Source organism: Acomys russatus, chromosome 6 (assembly GCF_903995435.1).
Source record: "Acomys russatus chromosome 6, mAcoRus1.1, whole genome shotgun sequence".
In the NCBI taxonomy this organism is placed as follows: Eukaryota; Metazoa; Chordata; class Mammalia; order Rodentia; family Muridae; genus Acomys; species Acomys russatus.
In genome coordinates this window covers 35,200,679-35,216,833 of record NC_067142.1, presented here as the reverse complement: position 1 = coordinate 35,216,833, position 16,155 = coordinate 35,200,679, and the positions used below count along the sequence as shown (strand labels likewise).

Below are 16,155 nucleotides of genomic sequence, written 5' to 3'. Positions count from 1 at the left end.
GAGAGGACAGAGGACAGCTGAGGTCTTCCTCCTGCTTGTCAAAAAACCAGCAGCAGAAGCCAATGGAGATGGGAGAGACCCATCTCCAACTGTGCTGCTGTTCATGCAATCCAGCGGCTGTGACTTTAAGAGCTGGGGTGGGGCTCCCAAGAATGGATGACACTACTGGGGTGTGGTGGATGGGGAGGAACTCCCCCCATCCCCGGGGGGGGGGGGAGCAGCCCATCTCGCTGGCACTTGCCAGGGCCGCCTGCCCTCCCCGCTGCTCCTTTTCCCAGCACAGGTTGCCTCTGAGCCTAGAACTTCTCTCACTCAGGCTTAATCAGCAGGATGGCGTCTCTGCTGGGTCTGGGCCAGGAGAGCGTATGCACTCCTCATCAGGTGTCTGAGATGACTCGCAGGTGTGTCACTTGCTGAGAACAAGGGAGCTCCTGTTGCTTTTCCCTCTGAAGCCCAGCCTGCCACGGGGGTGGGAGGGGGGATGGGGGGAGGTGTTCTGTCTTCCCTCCAAAGCACTATCTGCCACCTTCTTTCCCAAAAGAAGGCAGACTGTGGCCATTGCCTGATGTGGTGGAGGCCTCTTTACACTTTGCATATAATCGTCAGCGAGGCCGGTTCATCTCTGAATGCCAAAGACAACTGCCAGTTCCTCTTAGCCTCTGCCTTGCTGTTGTTTGTGTCTCTCTCCCAACACCCACGGGCCACCTCACTGTGTGGCAGCGTGGTTTGACCCAGTTTGGGGAAGAAAACTATACCTGCTTGGTGTGGGTAAAGGCAGTGTATGTAACCTGCCACCACCAAGGTTAACAGTCTGCGGCTTCTTGGTTTTGGACCCTGCTTCCGGCTGATAGCTTCACACCCATTCTTTCAGGGAACGGGATCAATGGGCCTCCCCCCTTAGTTCTGTGTGGCTAGATCCAGTGTAGCCAGGAATCGCTGGTCACCTAACAGTGCCCCCTCAGACCCATAGTTTGCATCCACTTCCTCTTTTCTGTCTTTCTCCACGTCATCCCTTGCTTAGGGTTGTTGGGTGGGTAGCCTCTGGGCTGGACTTGGCCCTCACTCATCCCAGGAAAGGTGAGTCCCAAGTCAGCATCCGTGTGGGGAGGTTTTTTTTATCAGGTTCAATGTTGATCCTGTGGTCTGAGAACAAGTTCTAGCAGGCCAGAGCCGCCAGCTTTCGGGTCTGGGAAAGTCTTCTGTGGACAATTCAGTAAGGGCTGATTCCCACCAAATCCTCTTGTTTTGTTGGCTCCTCTCGAAGAAGCGGGTTCCCTGTTGGGCTTACAGGACCCTTAAGGACACCTCATTATTCATGGAACAGTTCCCCTATGGACAAGTTTCTGGCCTGCTTCTATCCTGACGACACAGCCCAGAGGTCTTCCTGCATCCACTCTGTACCCTGCACCACCTCTGTGTGCCCAGGGGCTCCCTAGATAGCAGCTTGAACAGAATAGACATTTCCAAATGTGTGAGCGAGTGCTGGCGCCATCTGGCTGTCAGACGCTGCCACTGTGTGTGACAAGGCAAAGGCTTGAGACAAAAGCTGCATGGATGCTGCTTCTGCTGAGTGACTATTGAAGGACCCCTTGCAGATTTTGTCCATGTGGCCGGACCAGTGGTTCAGAACTTCCTTTCACACATTCCCATAATAAAAAGTATACTTGGGGGCTGGAAACATGGCTCAGCAGTTAAGAGCACTGGTTGCTCTTCTAGAGGATCTGGGTTCAATCCCCAGCAGCCACATGGCAACTCACAATCACCTGTAACTGGAATGCCAAGGAATCTGATACCCTCTTCTGGTGCCTTCTTGGGCACTAGACATACATGTGGTGTGTAGGCACACATGCAGGAAAATTTTTAACATCCATGTACATGAAATAAATTATATTAGGCCAGTGTGGTGGTACATGCCTTTAATCCCAGCACTTGGGAGGCAGAGGCAGGTGGATCGCTGTGAGTTCGAGGCCTGATCTACAGTGTGAGTCCAGGACAGCCAAGGCTACACAGTGAAACCTTGTCTCAAAAAAAACCAAAATAAATAAATAAATAAATAATACTTCTAATTTTAAAGTACATTTTACATTGCAATTTATAATTTATTCACTGTAGCATAAAACAGGTTATGCCTCTGTTGTGCTGCACTCTGTATTGTACGTTTTCCAATATATTTCTTTATTCTATACTTTTAATAAGAGTGGGCACATCTGCTAAAATGGCCTCATGTTCCACAGTGGACCACGAGCCTCATCTGAAAAAATAATATAGCAAGGAGAAAATGCCCAAGATTCCTTTCTCCACTGTTTGTGGAGATCCCCTGAGCGCTGTAACAAGGCAAGGAAGGGCTACCTTCCTTTGTGACAGCTCGACCCAGCATCCCAGTCAAGAGCATGACTAACCCCTCATCCGTTTCCCATCTAGATCTACAATGGGACCCTCAAACGGGAGCCTGACAACCGGCGCTTCAGCTCCTACAGCCAGATGGAGAACTGGAGCAGGCACTATCCCCGCGGCAGCTGTGCCACCCCTGGAGCCGGCAGTGACATCTGCTTCATGCAGAAAATTAAGGCGAGCCGCAGCGAGCCTGACCTCTACTGTGACCCGAGGGGCACGCTGCGCAAGGGCACGCTGAGCAGCAAAGGCCACAAGACCACCCAGAACCGATACAGCTTTTACAGCACCTGCAGCGGGCAGAAGGCTGTCAAGAAGTGTCCCGTGCGACCGCCCTCCTGCGCCTCCAAGCAAGACCCTGTGTGTGTGCCACCTATCTCCTGCAACAAGGACCTGTCCTTTGGCCACTCAAGGGCCAGTTCCAAGTAAGTGCTGCAGGGCTGTGGTGGGGCCAGGTGGGAGGCAATCTGCTAGCCTGGCTCACTCTGTCAGGGACTCCCAAGGAAGAGGGGAGAGGCTTAGTCTGTATTCTGACTCCACTGTTGCCACCTTGAGGAGTCTCTGGTAGGATGGGCCACTGGCCTGGGGGAGTCTTCAGAGTGAAAAGGCCATGGAACCGAGGCATCGTGGACAAGGGACTTAGGGCCACAAGCCATGAAAAAGGGAAGCAAAGGAGAAAAGATTAGCAGGCTAGCAGCTGCCACACTGTCTCTCTGATCAGCAACGTCAGTAGCACCCGGGGGTGTGCCAGAACTACTTGTTCTCTGGGCTGAAGAGATATCTTAGCAGTTAAGAGCACTGGCCACTTTTCCAGAGGACCCAGGTTTGATTCCCAGCACCCACAGCCATCTGAGAGTCAATATTCTTTTTTGGCCTCCAGTTATGCAGGTGGTAAAACAGACAATCATGTAGTCAGAACACCCATGTGTGTAAAATAATGAAATATTTTTTTAAAACTAAATATTCATTCAGGGGCCCCACACAGTCTTACAGACACCTGGAGGTCCTAGCAATGTGTGTTCTAACAAGCCTCCCAGGCGAGGATGCTCTCTCCCCCCCCACACACACACACACACGCACACACCCCACCCCACCCCACCCCACACACACCACACCCCACACACCACACACACACCACTGTGAAGAATGAGTCATCCTGCAGAGAGCCATAGGCACAGGATATCTTGGGGCCACAGTAACACTGAACCTACCTCTCTCAAGGCCCAGAGCACCATGAACCCTCCAACTGTCCCTTATCACCTAACGGCAGCCACTCATTTATTTGCAGGCATTTAGGGAGTATTCTCCTCCATGTGGGCTCTGGGGCGAGCACAGGAGGCAAAGCCATGTTGACGCAGCCCCCAGCAGCTCTGAAACATGCTCTTAGTGACCGAGGACCATCGTTGTGTTCTTCCTATTCAAACCCTTGCCAGGCAGGCCCTGGTGAGGAGTAAACAAAGCCCAGAGATGGCAGCAAGCATGCCCAGAGCCACACAGCTAGTTCTCTACCCTGTACTCTTTCCTACTAGTCCCACACTGTGCTCAAAAAAAGCAGGATCCAGCTTGAAGGACGGAAGGTGTATTTAGAATAACTTGTGAAAGGAGTCAGAAATCCCTCTCTTTTGGAGACTTAATCCTGACACCATTATGGCCCCCAACTGGAGGTCTAAGATTGAGTGGCAAGCCACGCAGAAGGGACATTTGACTGGTAAAGGTAAAGCAATGGCTTCTCAGTAGAGGGCAGGTGTGCAACTAGCCCAGGGCCAGAGAAGTGATATGTAGTTGGATTGTCCTACCTGAAACTATGGCTCTTTCTGGAGCACTGGCTGTGGCCAAGTATTGATCGATCCTGTACAAATAAAGAGAGGGTTCCACTGTAGATGCTGAGGACATCTATGGAGTAGGGCTGGGTACCTCGGAGGGTCTGTCTCTGCTCTCTGGGACCTCTTCTCTCTGTTCAGAAGGAAGACACACACAGGTGGAAAGGCTGCCTGTGGCTGTACATCATGGGAGCTTGGGGAGTTCCCAGGTGAGGATTCCCTCCTTGGAAAGGGTTCCTGGAAGGGAGACTCGGCAGGCCTGGGCTAGGCCTTCGTGTCTGGAACTGAGTATGCCTTGCTACAACCAACAGACTCTTGCCAGAGGCTAGGGAATGTGCCAGGGGTTGCAGTAGAGCCAAACAGTCAGTTAACAGTGAACTAACAGCCATCTGCTGTACAGCAACCTAACACATGCCTTCAATGTCCATCTAAACTGTTTGAATTTGAGCCTAATGTACGGAGAAGCTGTGGATGGTTTCTGAGCTGGAGAACAATCTAGTGGGCAGGATTTTAGGATCTTGTTAGAGGCTGTAACGGATTGGCTGGAATGGCTCTCCAACCACTAGCCCCATGAGAGTGATCCTAACACAGACGGATGTGGTGACTGAAAATGAGAAAGACTGAATGTAAGAAGTGTGTGTGTGTGTGTGTGTGTGTGTGTGTGTGTGTGTGAAGCTAGCTGGACTTGGGGAGGGAGAAGAAGGAGAGACAGAATAGCCAGGCCACTCTCTTTCACTTTTCCAGAACCAGGTACAAACACAGTGGCAGAAGAGATAGGAGAGTTTCATCTCAGGGAATAGGGACAAGTTTGTACACAGCTTTGGCCTTAACCCCTGACAGGGGCCTCAGCCACGAGAGGGGAAAGACACACAGCCTTTTTCCTTCCTTGTAGGGAACTGTTCGCAAGATGTTCTCCAAGAAAGCCTGGCTGCCTTTTTCTGCTTCCCTGATGGGGGTAGGAGAGAGGCACAGGTAGAGGCTGTGATATTTGAGTGAGAATTTAGAGGCTGCCCACTAGGGTTCCCCTGCTCACCCTGTAACATGTAATACACCGTGCTCCCTATTCTTCCAGGATCTGCAGTGAGGACATTGAGTGCAGTGGGCTAACCATCCCCAAGGCTGTGCAGTACCTGAGCTCCCAGGATGAGAAGTACCAGGCCATTGGGGCCTATTACATCCAGCACACCTGCTTCCAGGATGAGTCGGCCAAGCAACAGGTAATGGCCCATCCCCCTTCCCACCTGGTAGGTCCCCAAGTGTATCAGCCCAGGGCCCCACATGTGGAACCCAGCAGAAGCTGCATCCAGCCACAGGGATATGGAGAATTCCTGGCATTGCAAGATCAGAGCCTCATCTTAACCTGCAGAGTAAACACCCTCCTGAGCGCCTGCACCTTAGACAGAGGCATTTCACCCACTGGCCGTTGCTTTGTGAACTTTTCCCAGAGAGATATAAAACAAACAGCTATGGGTGTACCAACAGCAGACCAGAGTACTGATCCCACCAAAGAACAAGCCCGCATATCGGTGACTTCGTTTGGCTTATTGACAAAGCATGAATGATTAGTGGCTGTAAGAACATAAGTGACTCCAAAGCAAGTCTCTTGCCAGCATGAATATATAGATCAAGTCCTGTGTCCCCTCACGCACCCCCGACTCTTCATCTAATCGTTCACATTCTATAAACTCGATCACCTCCAAGACCTGAGATCATAGACTTTTCACAGCTTGGGAGGAATTACATATCTCTGGGAGGGAGGTGTGGGGAGGGGCGGCTGGAATCTCAGGTAAAATCTAATGGTTCTGTCCCCTCCTTCTAGTAACAGGCCCAATCTTCTTCTTTTAAAAAAAGAAATGTGTGTGTGTGTGTGTGTGTGCAGTGGGCAGAGGACAACTATCAGAATTCAGTTTTCTCCTACTGTGTGAGATTGAACTCAGCTCACCAGGATTTTCGGCAAGCACTTATACTCACTGGGCCGTCACCCCAGCCCTCAGCAAACACAATCTTGAGGGTCCCTTACAAGCAGTTGTAGAGGCTGCAGTGATGACAATAATGGCTATTCCACTAAGAGCACTGTGTTCTACAACAGTCATGGAAGAGGCCCATGGCTCAGTGACAGCTATGAGTTTCACAAAACCCCCTCCTTGGATTCCACTAATGGAGATGACCATTCTCCACCCCTCAACTCCCTCCCTTTCAGCTCTCTCTCTCTCAGTGAAAATGGAACTCACTTATGCCCCCCACAACTGGTCTTTGTATAGATAGGAAAATCCCTACAAGACATAAGACAGCTATGTGTGCCACAAGTAGCTTCCTAGAAGCCTGGGGTAGTCTTCATCGACATTTCTACCACAGCAGGGTTTCTGTGGCACCTTCTGTGCGTCTGCTTTGCCTTAGGATTGTGCAATGCGTGCAGGCACATCTTCTCATGTGGCTTTCACCGTGTTCCCGAAGAGAAAAACGTGGCTCCAGACAGAGGAGGGACTTGCTAAGAGCCCCAAATAGGAAACGAGGGAGCCAGGCTCTGAATTCAGGTCTTTGGGTTTCTTGTCTGGCTCCGTTACCACTACCTCATCGCAGTTCATTTGTTGTGGTTGATCGTGTGCTTCTGAACTGATTTATTGGGTCTGAGAAACAGCCAGTGCGGGTAGAGAATAGTTGCCTCCACCTTATCTCCTTCCAACAATCAATATGGCAACTCTCCCGGCCAGGTCTATCAGCTGGGAGGCATCTGCAAGCTGGTGGACCTCCTCCGCAGCCCCAATCAGAACGTCCAGCAGGCTGCTGCAGGGGCCCTGCGCAACCTGGTGTTCAGGAGCACTGCCAATAAGCTGGAGACCAGGAGGCAGAATGGGATCCGGGAGGCCGTCAGCCTCCTGAGGAGAAGCGGAAGCACAGAGATCCAGAAACAGTTGACTGGTAGGGTATTGCAGAAGGGGACCTGGCATGGGCACTGGACAAGGTGGCAGGGGTGTCTTTGGCCTGTCCTTTTAGGCTAGGCCATGGCACAGCTGTGTAGGTTTCGCTGGGCTACAATGCCAGAGCTCAATGGCACTGGCTTCGGCTGGAATAGTGGCATTCAGATGGTGACCTGGGGTGGAATCTTCAAGGCTGGGTGCAAGGGAAGGAGCCTCATGTAGTAGGCACTGAAACCTGCAGGTGATGGAAAAGGAGCAAAGCCAGTGAATGGGGCAAGGCTTAGTGGGTGTTAAAGGATGGCCTTACCTTGTGTTCACAAAGTCCATGATGCACTCAAGGTGGGGCACAGGACAGGGAAGTCACCAGGAAGACCTTGAATTGGATGGGAAAGACAAAAATGTTCAGGGTCACGATTGATAAAAGTTTCTAGACCTAGCTAGGCGGTGGTGGCACATGACTTTAATCCCAGCACTTGGGAGGCAGAGGCAGTCAGATCTGAGTTCAAGGCCAGCCTGGTCTACAGAGCAAGTTCCAGGACAACCAGAGAAACCCTGTCTCAAACAAACAAAATTCAAGACCCACTTCCACGGCTGATGCTTTGAATGTATTGTTTCAGATGGAAAACAGAACATTAAGCGATTCTAAGTTCCAAAATATACGGTGAAAACTGATCATTCAACTGTGTTTTTAGGACCTTCGATGTGCATAATTTTTACCTAGAGATAGTCCCAGACCTCAAAGAACCTACAGTCTACAAGGACAGTGAGAATGGGATCACAGGGAGTCAGGCCAAGCCTGACTGACAGGTGGGCCACACCCAGCTGGAAGGTGGCCATTTGCTAGAGCCCAGGCTGGGAGAAGTACCACTAGTGCCTAGGTTTTCAGAGCCTGCCACGTTGCGCTGACCGTGTCTGTGTCCAGGGCTACTCTGGAATCTGTCTTCCACTGACGAGCTGAAGGAGGAGCTGGTGGCTGATGCCCTACCTGTCCTGACTGACCGGGTCATCATTCCTTTCTCTGGCTGGTGTGACGGCAACAGTAACATGTCCCGGGAAGCGGTGGACCCCGAGGTCTTCTTCAATGCCACAGGCTGCTTGAGGTGAGAGAAGAGCGCTCATAAAGTCTATCTGCTCAGGCCCTCCCACAGTCAGCCTCCATCCGTTTCTCCAACATTCAGGCAGAGTAGAGAACACTCACCCTGGTGTTGCTTTTTGTGGGCTGGCTCCAGGACAAAGGGTCAGCTATTACCGATGTCTGAATCTGGCTGTGCCTTGCAAACCTCCCGAGAGAATCTAGGGGGTGTTGTTGGGAATCTAAGAGTGGAGAAGCCTGAGTCTGAACATCCCAACTGGTTCAACTAAATCCCCTCCTCCTCCGGCCCAAGAAAAATGTACTTCTTGCGCTATCTTGAAGAGCACTCTCCTATACAAAAGACTATTGATTGGCTGCGCATGAGTCACATCCTGCCAGGATGCTGAAACCCTTCGCCACATTCACTGGCATGGAGGTGGTGCCGCTTTGCCCCAAGTTGTTTGAGTTCCACAGCAGGGTGTGGCAGACTCCTGGTTGGGATCTGGATGTGCCTGTTCTCAGAGCTTTAGGGTAGGTGCCGGCACAGAGTATGGAAACCATGGAGCAAGTGCACCTTAGCATCTCACTTCGCCGTAATGGAGTTTGTCCCCCGGAAATTCCAAAGCACAGGTGAAGTTGGTATATGCTTTGTGTCTCAGCCTCCAGAGGGCGAAGAGGCCAGGTAGACGAAAAGCCAGAGTAATTAAGGACTTTATGGGGCCACATGGCTGCTGGAGGTGACAGTACACACACACACACACACACACACACACACACACACACACACACACACACACACACCCTATACACTCACCATACACACGACCTAGGGCAGGAGGATCCACAGTTTCTGGGAATGAAACAACCTTTGTAAAAGTTAACTACATCTGTACCTCAGGTTAGCTGCCGCTCCCCGCTTAGTTCTTCTGGTCCAGCACCTCCTCAGATCTGCTTTGTTTCCACAAAAAGACCGCTTCCAAGCAACAGCTTCCAACGCCTATCTCTCATGTGGCCACTAGAGGGCAGGAGCGGGGCTGCCAGATGCAGTGAGCCACTGGGAGTCTTGGGCCAGGGGACAGAAACTGGTGAAAACTGCCTTCAGACTGCATTAGTTGGGAGAAAACCCCCTTCATCCATCCAGGACCAGGCAGAGCTGCCTAAATGATTTCTTTTCCTTCTCCATTTATTTTTCTCTCCTTCTCTCTTCTTCCTGCCACAACTTTCAAATTCTGCCCTGAGCTTTCTACGGCTCTTCCCAGCACATCCCCACTATGCTCCGCCCCTCCTTCATCCTCACCCTCCTCCTCCTTGGCTCTCTCCTGCAGGAACCTGAGCTCGGCCGATGCCGGCCGCCAGACTATGCGGAACTACTCCGGGCTCATTGACTCTCTCATGTGCTATGTCCAGAACTGTGTGGCTGCCAGCCGTTGTGATGACAAGGTGAGGGTGCAGGCCCCTGGTGACACCTATATCCCCAACCCTGTTTTCTCTGCCCATGAAAAGCTGGGGGGCGGGGGGGGACGCCCACTTAAGTCTGGAACTCTCCTGATGCTGATTGACATTTCTCTCCTGGAACCAGTGAGTCAGGGTTACACTTCCCAGGTGTACTTGTGGAATCTGTCTCAGTGACCAGACACAGGCAGAGGCAGGGACAGGGGAGGGGACATCTGGAACATGCAAGTGCTCCCTGCTTGGACTCTGGAGGCCACACTGGCATTGTGAGCCCACAAAAGTGTTCCCAGTACCCTTTCCATTGTGTTCTTTCCTAGAGTCTTTTTTAAAAAATAATTTCAAAAAAAGATATAATTTCAGTTTGTGGTTGGTTGATTCTGTGGATGTAGAACTGAGGAGCTAGAACACAATCTGCCCCACCAGCCAAGAGGAGTGAGGGTAGTCCATTTTACAGCTGAGGAGACTGAGACCCTTAAAGGCAAAGCAAGTCATACAGGCTCAAACAGCCAGCAAGTGACAGAGGCAGGAACCACATCCAGTTCCCAGGGTGCACCTGTGAGACCTTTCCAGACTGACAGTGGTACAGGGCCATTCTGAAGACTCAGGATAGGTGGCATTCCCAGAAGTCTGTTGGCACAGTCCTCAGGCACTCTCTCTGTTTGCCCCCAGTCCGTGGAGAACTGCATGTGTATCCTGCATAACCTCTCCTACCGCCTGGACGCCGAGGTGCCTACCCGCTACCGCCAGCTGGAGTACAATACCCGCAATGCCTACACCGAAAAGTCCTCCACTGGCTGCTTCAGCAACAGGGGTGACAAGATGATGGTGAGCAATGTCCACTGTCGAGCCAGGACACACTCCCCAAGCACTCAGCAGGTCTACATCCCCCACAACCCTAGAGGATAGGCCCTACAGGGGACCCATGTAGGCTGTAGGAGCCCAGACCACCCAAGGACAAAAGCTCTACGCCCCTTTCTGTAGGCCTCTGTTCCTCTTACCACACTGGGGAAACAATACAACTCTTACTGTCTTAGGCGAGGGTTCCTGATCCCTCCTGAGCCTCCTAATAAGGATGCTGTAGGTAAGAGACAGCATATAGAAGCCAGGCTCCAGGCTAGCTTGCAGAACCCAATGTAGCTGAAATTCTCAGCGTCTTGCCGCCAGACCCTAGGGTGGCCTTACACAATTGGATGCTCAGGGGTGAAGCTGCTCTGGAGCACACTTCCTGAGCTGCTGCCCAGAGACTATCTAGAGGACCATGGTCCAGTCCCTCATTTGGCGAGGGAGTGGGGGTGGAGGTGGGGGTGAGGGAAGGGGATGGTTCTGGAATGCATGGAGGAAAGGCATACAGGGAGCAGTCTTCCCCCATCCTTCCCAACAGAACCCGCAACTTGAAATTTGGGGAGAGGCAGAGTGCTTGGGCATGTGACATCACCAGACTCCTCACTGACACGCTGTCTGTCTACAGAACAATAACTATGACTGCCCCCTCCCCGAGGAAGAGGTCAACCCCAAGGGCAGCAGCTGGCTGTACCACTCAGATGCCATCCGCACCTACCTGAACCTCATGGGCAAGAGCAAGAAAGATGCTACCCTGGAGGCCTGTGCTGGGGCGCTGCAGAACCTGACAGCCAGCAAGGGGCTGGTGAGAAGACCTGCCCTCCCATCTCTTCAGCCTTCTTCCTGCACTTTCCACCAGCCTATCTTCTCCCCTCAGTCTCTCAGACACGCCTGGTTCTGAGTATGCTTCGAGCTCCAGACGTGAGCATGTCGGGCCTTGGCTGGTCACCAGTGCTGTGTCGAGGGCAGGCATGCATCTACCCTCTGAAAACTCCTGGGCAATGCCCACACTCTAACCTCTTGCCCTATGGTGCTAACCACTTGGGCTCTGCACACAGTGGGGGATAGGGACGAGGAGAGTTTGGCAAGAGAAATCCCCATTTGATGAACTGGCAGAGTCTGAGGAATGGGCAGATTCAGGGAAAGCTGTGGTGGACCCAGCCTTGAAGTTTTTTTGGGTTGGTTTTTTTTTTTTTTTTTCTGTTGTTGTTGTTGTTGTTTTGGTTTTTCGAGACAGGATCTCTCTGTGTATCCTTGGCTGTCCTGGACTCATTTTGTAGACCAGGCTGGCCTCGAACTCACAGTGATCCACCTGCCTCTGCCTCTCAAGGGCTGGGATTAAAGGCATGTGCCACCACCGCCCGGCTCCAGCCTTGAAGTTTAAGGACATGGTGGTGCTGGGTAAAGCCGGAGGATATTTGGTGCATAGCCAGCTGTTGGTCCCTAGACACACTTAAGACAAAAGAGACCTAGGCAGCAGCAGACAGGGGCATCCCAAGGGTCAAGATAACTTCCCTGGTTGTAAGAAGGATGAGTTTGGGGTTCCCAAGTACCCCAAACTGGCCTATATTAGGTCATACCAGGATGTTGGTTTGACACCCTGGTTAACTAGTCTACTTGTGACGAATCCCAATTCTACCTCCATGTGGACCCAGACCCTATCTGATCTTTCTTGGTCTCTAGCAAGCCCTCAGTAAATGTGGATTGGCTTCTGCAGAGGTTGGGGAGTGTGAAGAAGATGGCCAGGCTTTCTCTAACCATCGCTTGCCCTTGGCCATGTGACATGTAAACAGATACTGAGAGAGGTGTCTGAGATAGAAGAGCTGAGACAGCGAGAGAGGATGGGACACTGCTAGTCTAGATACTGATGTTGGGTCACCTTGAGGGACAGAAATGACACTTCCTCTGCCTATACCTGAGTTTCAGATTAACCCCACCAGGCATGGGGGACATGTAGGGGTGGTGAAGTTTGCCTCTTCCATAGTCACTTAGGCTGGAGCAGTTTTGTCTCCTCCCAACTTTAAGGTGAAAGAGAAAGGACTCAGGGTTTTGTTTTGTTGTTGTTGCTGCTGCTGCTGCTGCTGTTGTTTTTCTTTTTGTTTTTGCTTGCTTTTATCTGCCTCTCTACTTACTCTGGTGCCTAAAGGCCACAGACCAGCTCCTCCCTGCGTCTTCTCTCTTAGATGTCCAGTGGTATGAGCCAGTTGATTGGGCTGAAGGAAAAGGGCTTGCCACAAATCGCCCGCCTCCTGCAATCTGGCAATTCGGATGTGGTGCGGTCCGGGGCCTCTCTTCTGAGCAATATGTCCCGCCACCCTGTGCTGCACAGAGCTATGGGTAAGAACACCTGTCCTTTCCTCCATCCACATAGAATACACCGGCCTGTACTTTCTAGAACCCTCTAGAAGGTTGCCCTCAAACTATTTCATCATGTGGGTATTCTGAGGGGAAGTTGGCCCAAGAGATGTGTGGTAGGAGGAGGGAATTCTCACCCCATGGTTGAGTCTACACAAATCCATCTTGATTGGATTTGTTCCTGTGGGTCCTTGAGGGGCCACCTTGCCCACCTCCTGGAAGAAGACCATGAGTACTGAGGCCTTTGACACAACCTGTCTGCCATTCCACGGCAACCCTGACCCAGTTCCTTAACTCCTTTCTATCTAGGAAACCAGGTGTTCCCGGAAGTGACCAGACTCCTCACCAGCCACACCGGCAACACCAGCAACTCGGAGGACATCTTGTCCTCAGCCTGCTACACTGTGAGGAACCTGATGACCTCGCAGCCTCAGATGGCCAAGCAGTACTTCTCCAGCAGCATGCTCAACAATGTCTTCAACTTGTGCCGTAACAGGTGGGCAGAGGGGAGGGAGGGCTTCCCCCCCCCCACATACAGCAGCACTCAGTGGCAGGGGGAGTGGGGCAGGGCGGGGGGGGGCACATAGAATGTACCCAGGGGAAGGCAGGGGACAGGATGAGGGAGAAGTCCTAGAAGCCAAATGCAGAAGGGCTGTGGCTTCAGCCTCTATCTAGGTCCTAGGATTGCATAGAGGGGACAGAGAAGTACGTTTCTTAGCTGGGGACATGGGGGACACTGGGCAGTTGGAGGAGCTGCAGGAGGCATAGGAGAGTAAGGCCTAACTATGTGAGAATGTTTTTCCTGCTTCGTGGGGCTCTCTCTAGTGAACTAGCCTCTGGGATGTCTCCAGATGGGCAAGGGTGTGAGATGCGCCCACTGTGTAATCACTTGGACTCATTGTCCCATTTAGAGTTCCTTTTTCGTATAAGCAGGGACACCCCATATCTCTGGACCCTAAAGAGGGGGGCTGGCAAGGGAAGAGGTGTTCCTGTGTCATAACGGCTCTCATCTCACAAGCCCGCTCCTCATCTGTACAGTGCCTCACCTAAGGCTGCAGAGGCTGCCCGGCTACTCCTGTCTGACATGTGGGCCAGCAGAGAGCTGCAGGGTGTCCTCAGGCAGGTAAGAGCATATACTAGCATCCCTCCTGATTGGACCCTTCCCACACTTGCCCTGCACTAAAGTCCCAGCAGATTGGGAAGGGAGTGAGAGGTGTGTGCACCCCACAAACCAAGGTGAGACCAACTCAAAAGGAGAATCAGCAGATTTGAGTAGCAGTGAGTGTGCACAGGGCCCTGACCCTACCACAGGTGCCTCGTATCTGAGGGGCTGGGGGGCGAGGGGAGAGGGTAGGGCAGAGGAAATCTGAGAGAGGTCCAGTGTGAGATCACTTAGAGCAGTGGGTTTCAACCTTCCGAACACTGCGACCTTTAATACGGTTCCTCATGTTGTGGTGACCCCCAGCTATAAAATTATTTTCCTTGCTACTTCATAACTGTAATTTTGCTACTGTTACAAATTGTAATGTAAATATATTTGGGTCACAAAGGTTTGTGACCTACAGGTTGAAAGCAAGGTGGCAAGAAAGCTGGACTAAGGCATCACCAGCCATTTGGAAATGTAATATATCCTAGAAACCTTCAGAGCCCGTTACAGAACCACTCCAATTTCAAGTCAAGAGTTTACCCTTGTGCCTTTGGCACTGGGCAACCACTAGGCCTGTCCCCACTGTCTGAGACCCAGAAAATCCAAGTGTGGCGGCACACACCTATACTCCCTGCTTTTGGGTGGCAAAGATAAGAGATTTGGGGATTCAAAGCCATCCTTGGTGTCTTAGTTAAGGTTTCTATTGCTGCAATGAAATACCATGACCCAAAAGCAAGTTCTGGAGGAAACTCACACAGGGCAGGAGCCTGGAGGCAGGAGCTGATGCAGAGGCCTTGAAGGGGTGCCATTTACTGCCTTGCTCCCCATGGCTTGTTCAGCCTGCTCTCTTATAGATCCCAACCCAGGACCACCAACCCAGGCATGGCTCCACCCACAATGGGCTGGGCCCTCCCACATCAATCACTAATTAAGAAAATGCCTTGCATCCAGATCTTATGGAGGCATTTTTCTCAGTTGAAGTTCCTCCTTTCAGGCTCCCTCCTAGCTTGTGTCAAGTTGACATATGACCAGACAGGACACTAGGCTATGCGTGAGACCTTTTCTCAAAAACGAAGAATTCTCATTCCTTGCTTGATTTCTGCAAACACAAGTAGGAAGCTCAAATGTGCAAGGGAAATTCCAAACGCAATTCACTAATGCACTGATGTTCGGGGCATTGTGCACTTTAAAAATCAGCTCCCTTGTAGCCCAGGCATACATACATAGCGGTCAGAGCACACGGGCATGTCCAGAGTCCAGACAAACTCAGAGATGTTGCCTAAAGGTGGCTCCTGGCCAGGCATCCGGCCCCACCCTGCCTGTCCTACAGTGGACCCTGCTTGTCTCTCCCCTTGCAGCAAGGTTTCGATCGGAACATGATGGGGAACATAACCGGGGCCAACAACCTGAGAAACTTCACCTCCCGGTTCTAAGAAGAGACTGTCCGAGCAAGTTCAACTTGCAGGTGAGAATCAGCTCACCCCATGGCAAGGGACACCTCCAGAACCACCACTGCAGCCGTTCAAGGCTAGACCTGCCCGCTGTAGGGAGCAGCATCATTTGGTGGGACAGGCAGCTGGGCTTTAACAGGGCGAGGAGGACAGCCATGTAGACTCCTAGCTGAGAACATGGGTTGTCCCATCACAGGACATTGGGGATGTGTAATGTTTTATTAGCACTGGAAGGGCCAGAGGTCTGTGTAGGACAACCGAGGATAACTGTGTAGGTTGCCCACTGTACAACCCAGGTGGTGCCACTCACAAGTGGGTTATAGAATATAGGAGTCACTCTGGGTGAGCTATAGTTTATTTTCCATTTCTTATTTTTTAAAACCACTTTGTTGTTGTTGTTGTTGTTGTTTTGTTGCTAGTTTGTGTGTTTGTTTTATGTGTACGAGCATCTTCCCTACACATATATCTGTGCACCATATGTGTGCCAGGTGCCCAAGGAGGCCAGAAGAGGGCATCAGATCCTCTGGAACTGGAGTTACAAACAACTGTGGGCTGCTACCCGGGTGCTGGAAGAAGCAAACACTCGTAGCCACTGAGCCATCTCTCTAACCCCTCCATCCGTCCTAAAACCCATTCCCACTCTGCACATGCTCAGTGTGGACAAGCTTCGTTTCCAGCTGATGATTCTAGAGACTCTGTCAAAGCTTTG

At 51.6% G+C, this 16,155-nt stretch overlaps 1 protein-coding gene across 1 annotated transcript in view; it reads left to right on the top strand.

Annotated features, from left to right (window-relative positions):
* Nucleotides 1–15,460, top strand: part of Pkp1 (plakophilin 1) — a 43,025-nt gene extending 27,565 nt beyond the window's left edge. The window contains exons 3-13 of the mRNA XM_051147482.1: nucleotides 2,422–2,816; nucleotides 5,284–5,428; nucleotides 6,923–7,130; nucleotides 8,052–8,229; nucleotides 9,527–9,641; nucleotides 10,323–10,478; nucleotides 11,122–11,298; nucleotides 12,677–12,830; nucleotides 13,158–13,344; nucleotides 13,887–13,971; nucleotides 15,354–15,460. Coding sequence (XP_051003439.1) covers nucleotides 2,422–2,816; nucleotides 5,284–5,428; nucleotides 6,923–7,130; nucleotides 8,052–8,229; nucleotides 9,527–9,641; nucleotides 10,323–10,478; nucleotides 11,122–11,298; nucleotides 12,677–12,830; nucleotides 13,158–13,344; nucleotides 13,887–13,971; nucleotides 15,354–15,428 — 1,875 coding nt within the window. The 3' untranslated portion in view covers nucleotides 15,429–15,460. The remainder of the gene's footprint in view (nucleotides 1–2,421; nucleotides 2,817–5,283; nucleotides 5,429–6,922; nucleotides 7,131–8,051; nucleotides 8,230–9,526; nucleotides 9,642–10,322; nucleotides 10,479–11,121; nucleotides 11,299–12,676; nucleotides 12,831–13,157; nucleotides 13,345–13,886; nucleotides 13,972–15,353) is intronic.
* Nucleotides 15,461–16,155: the final 695 nt, after the last annotated feature.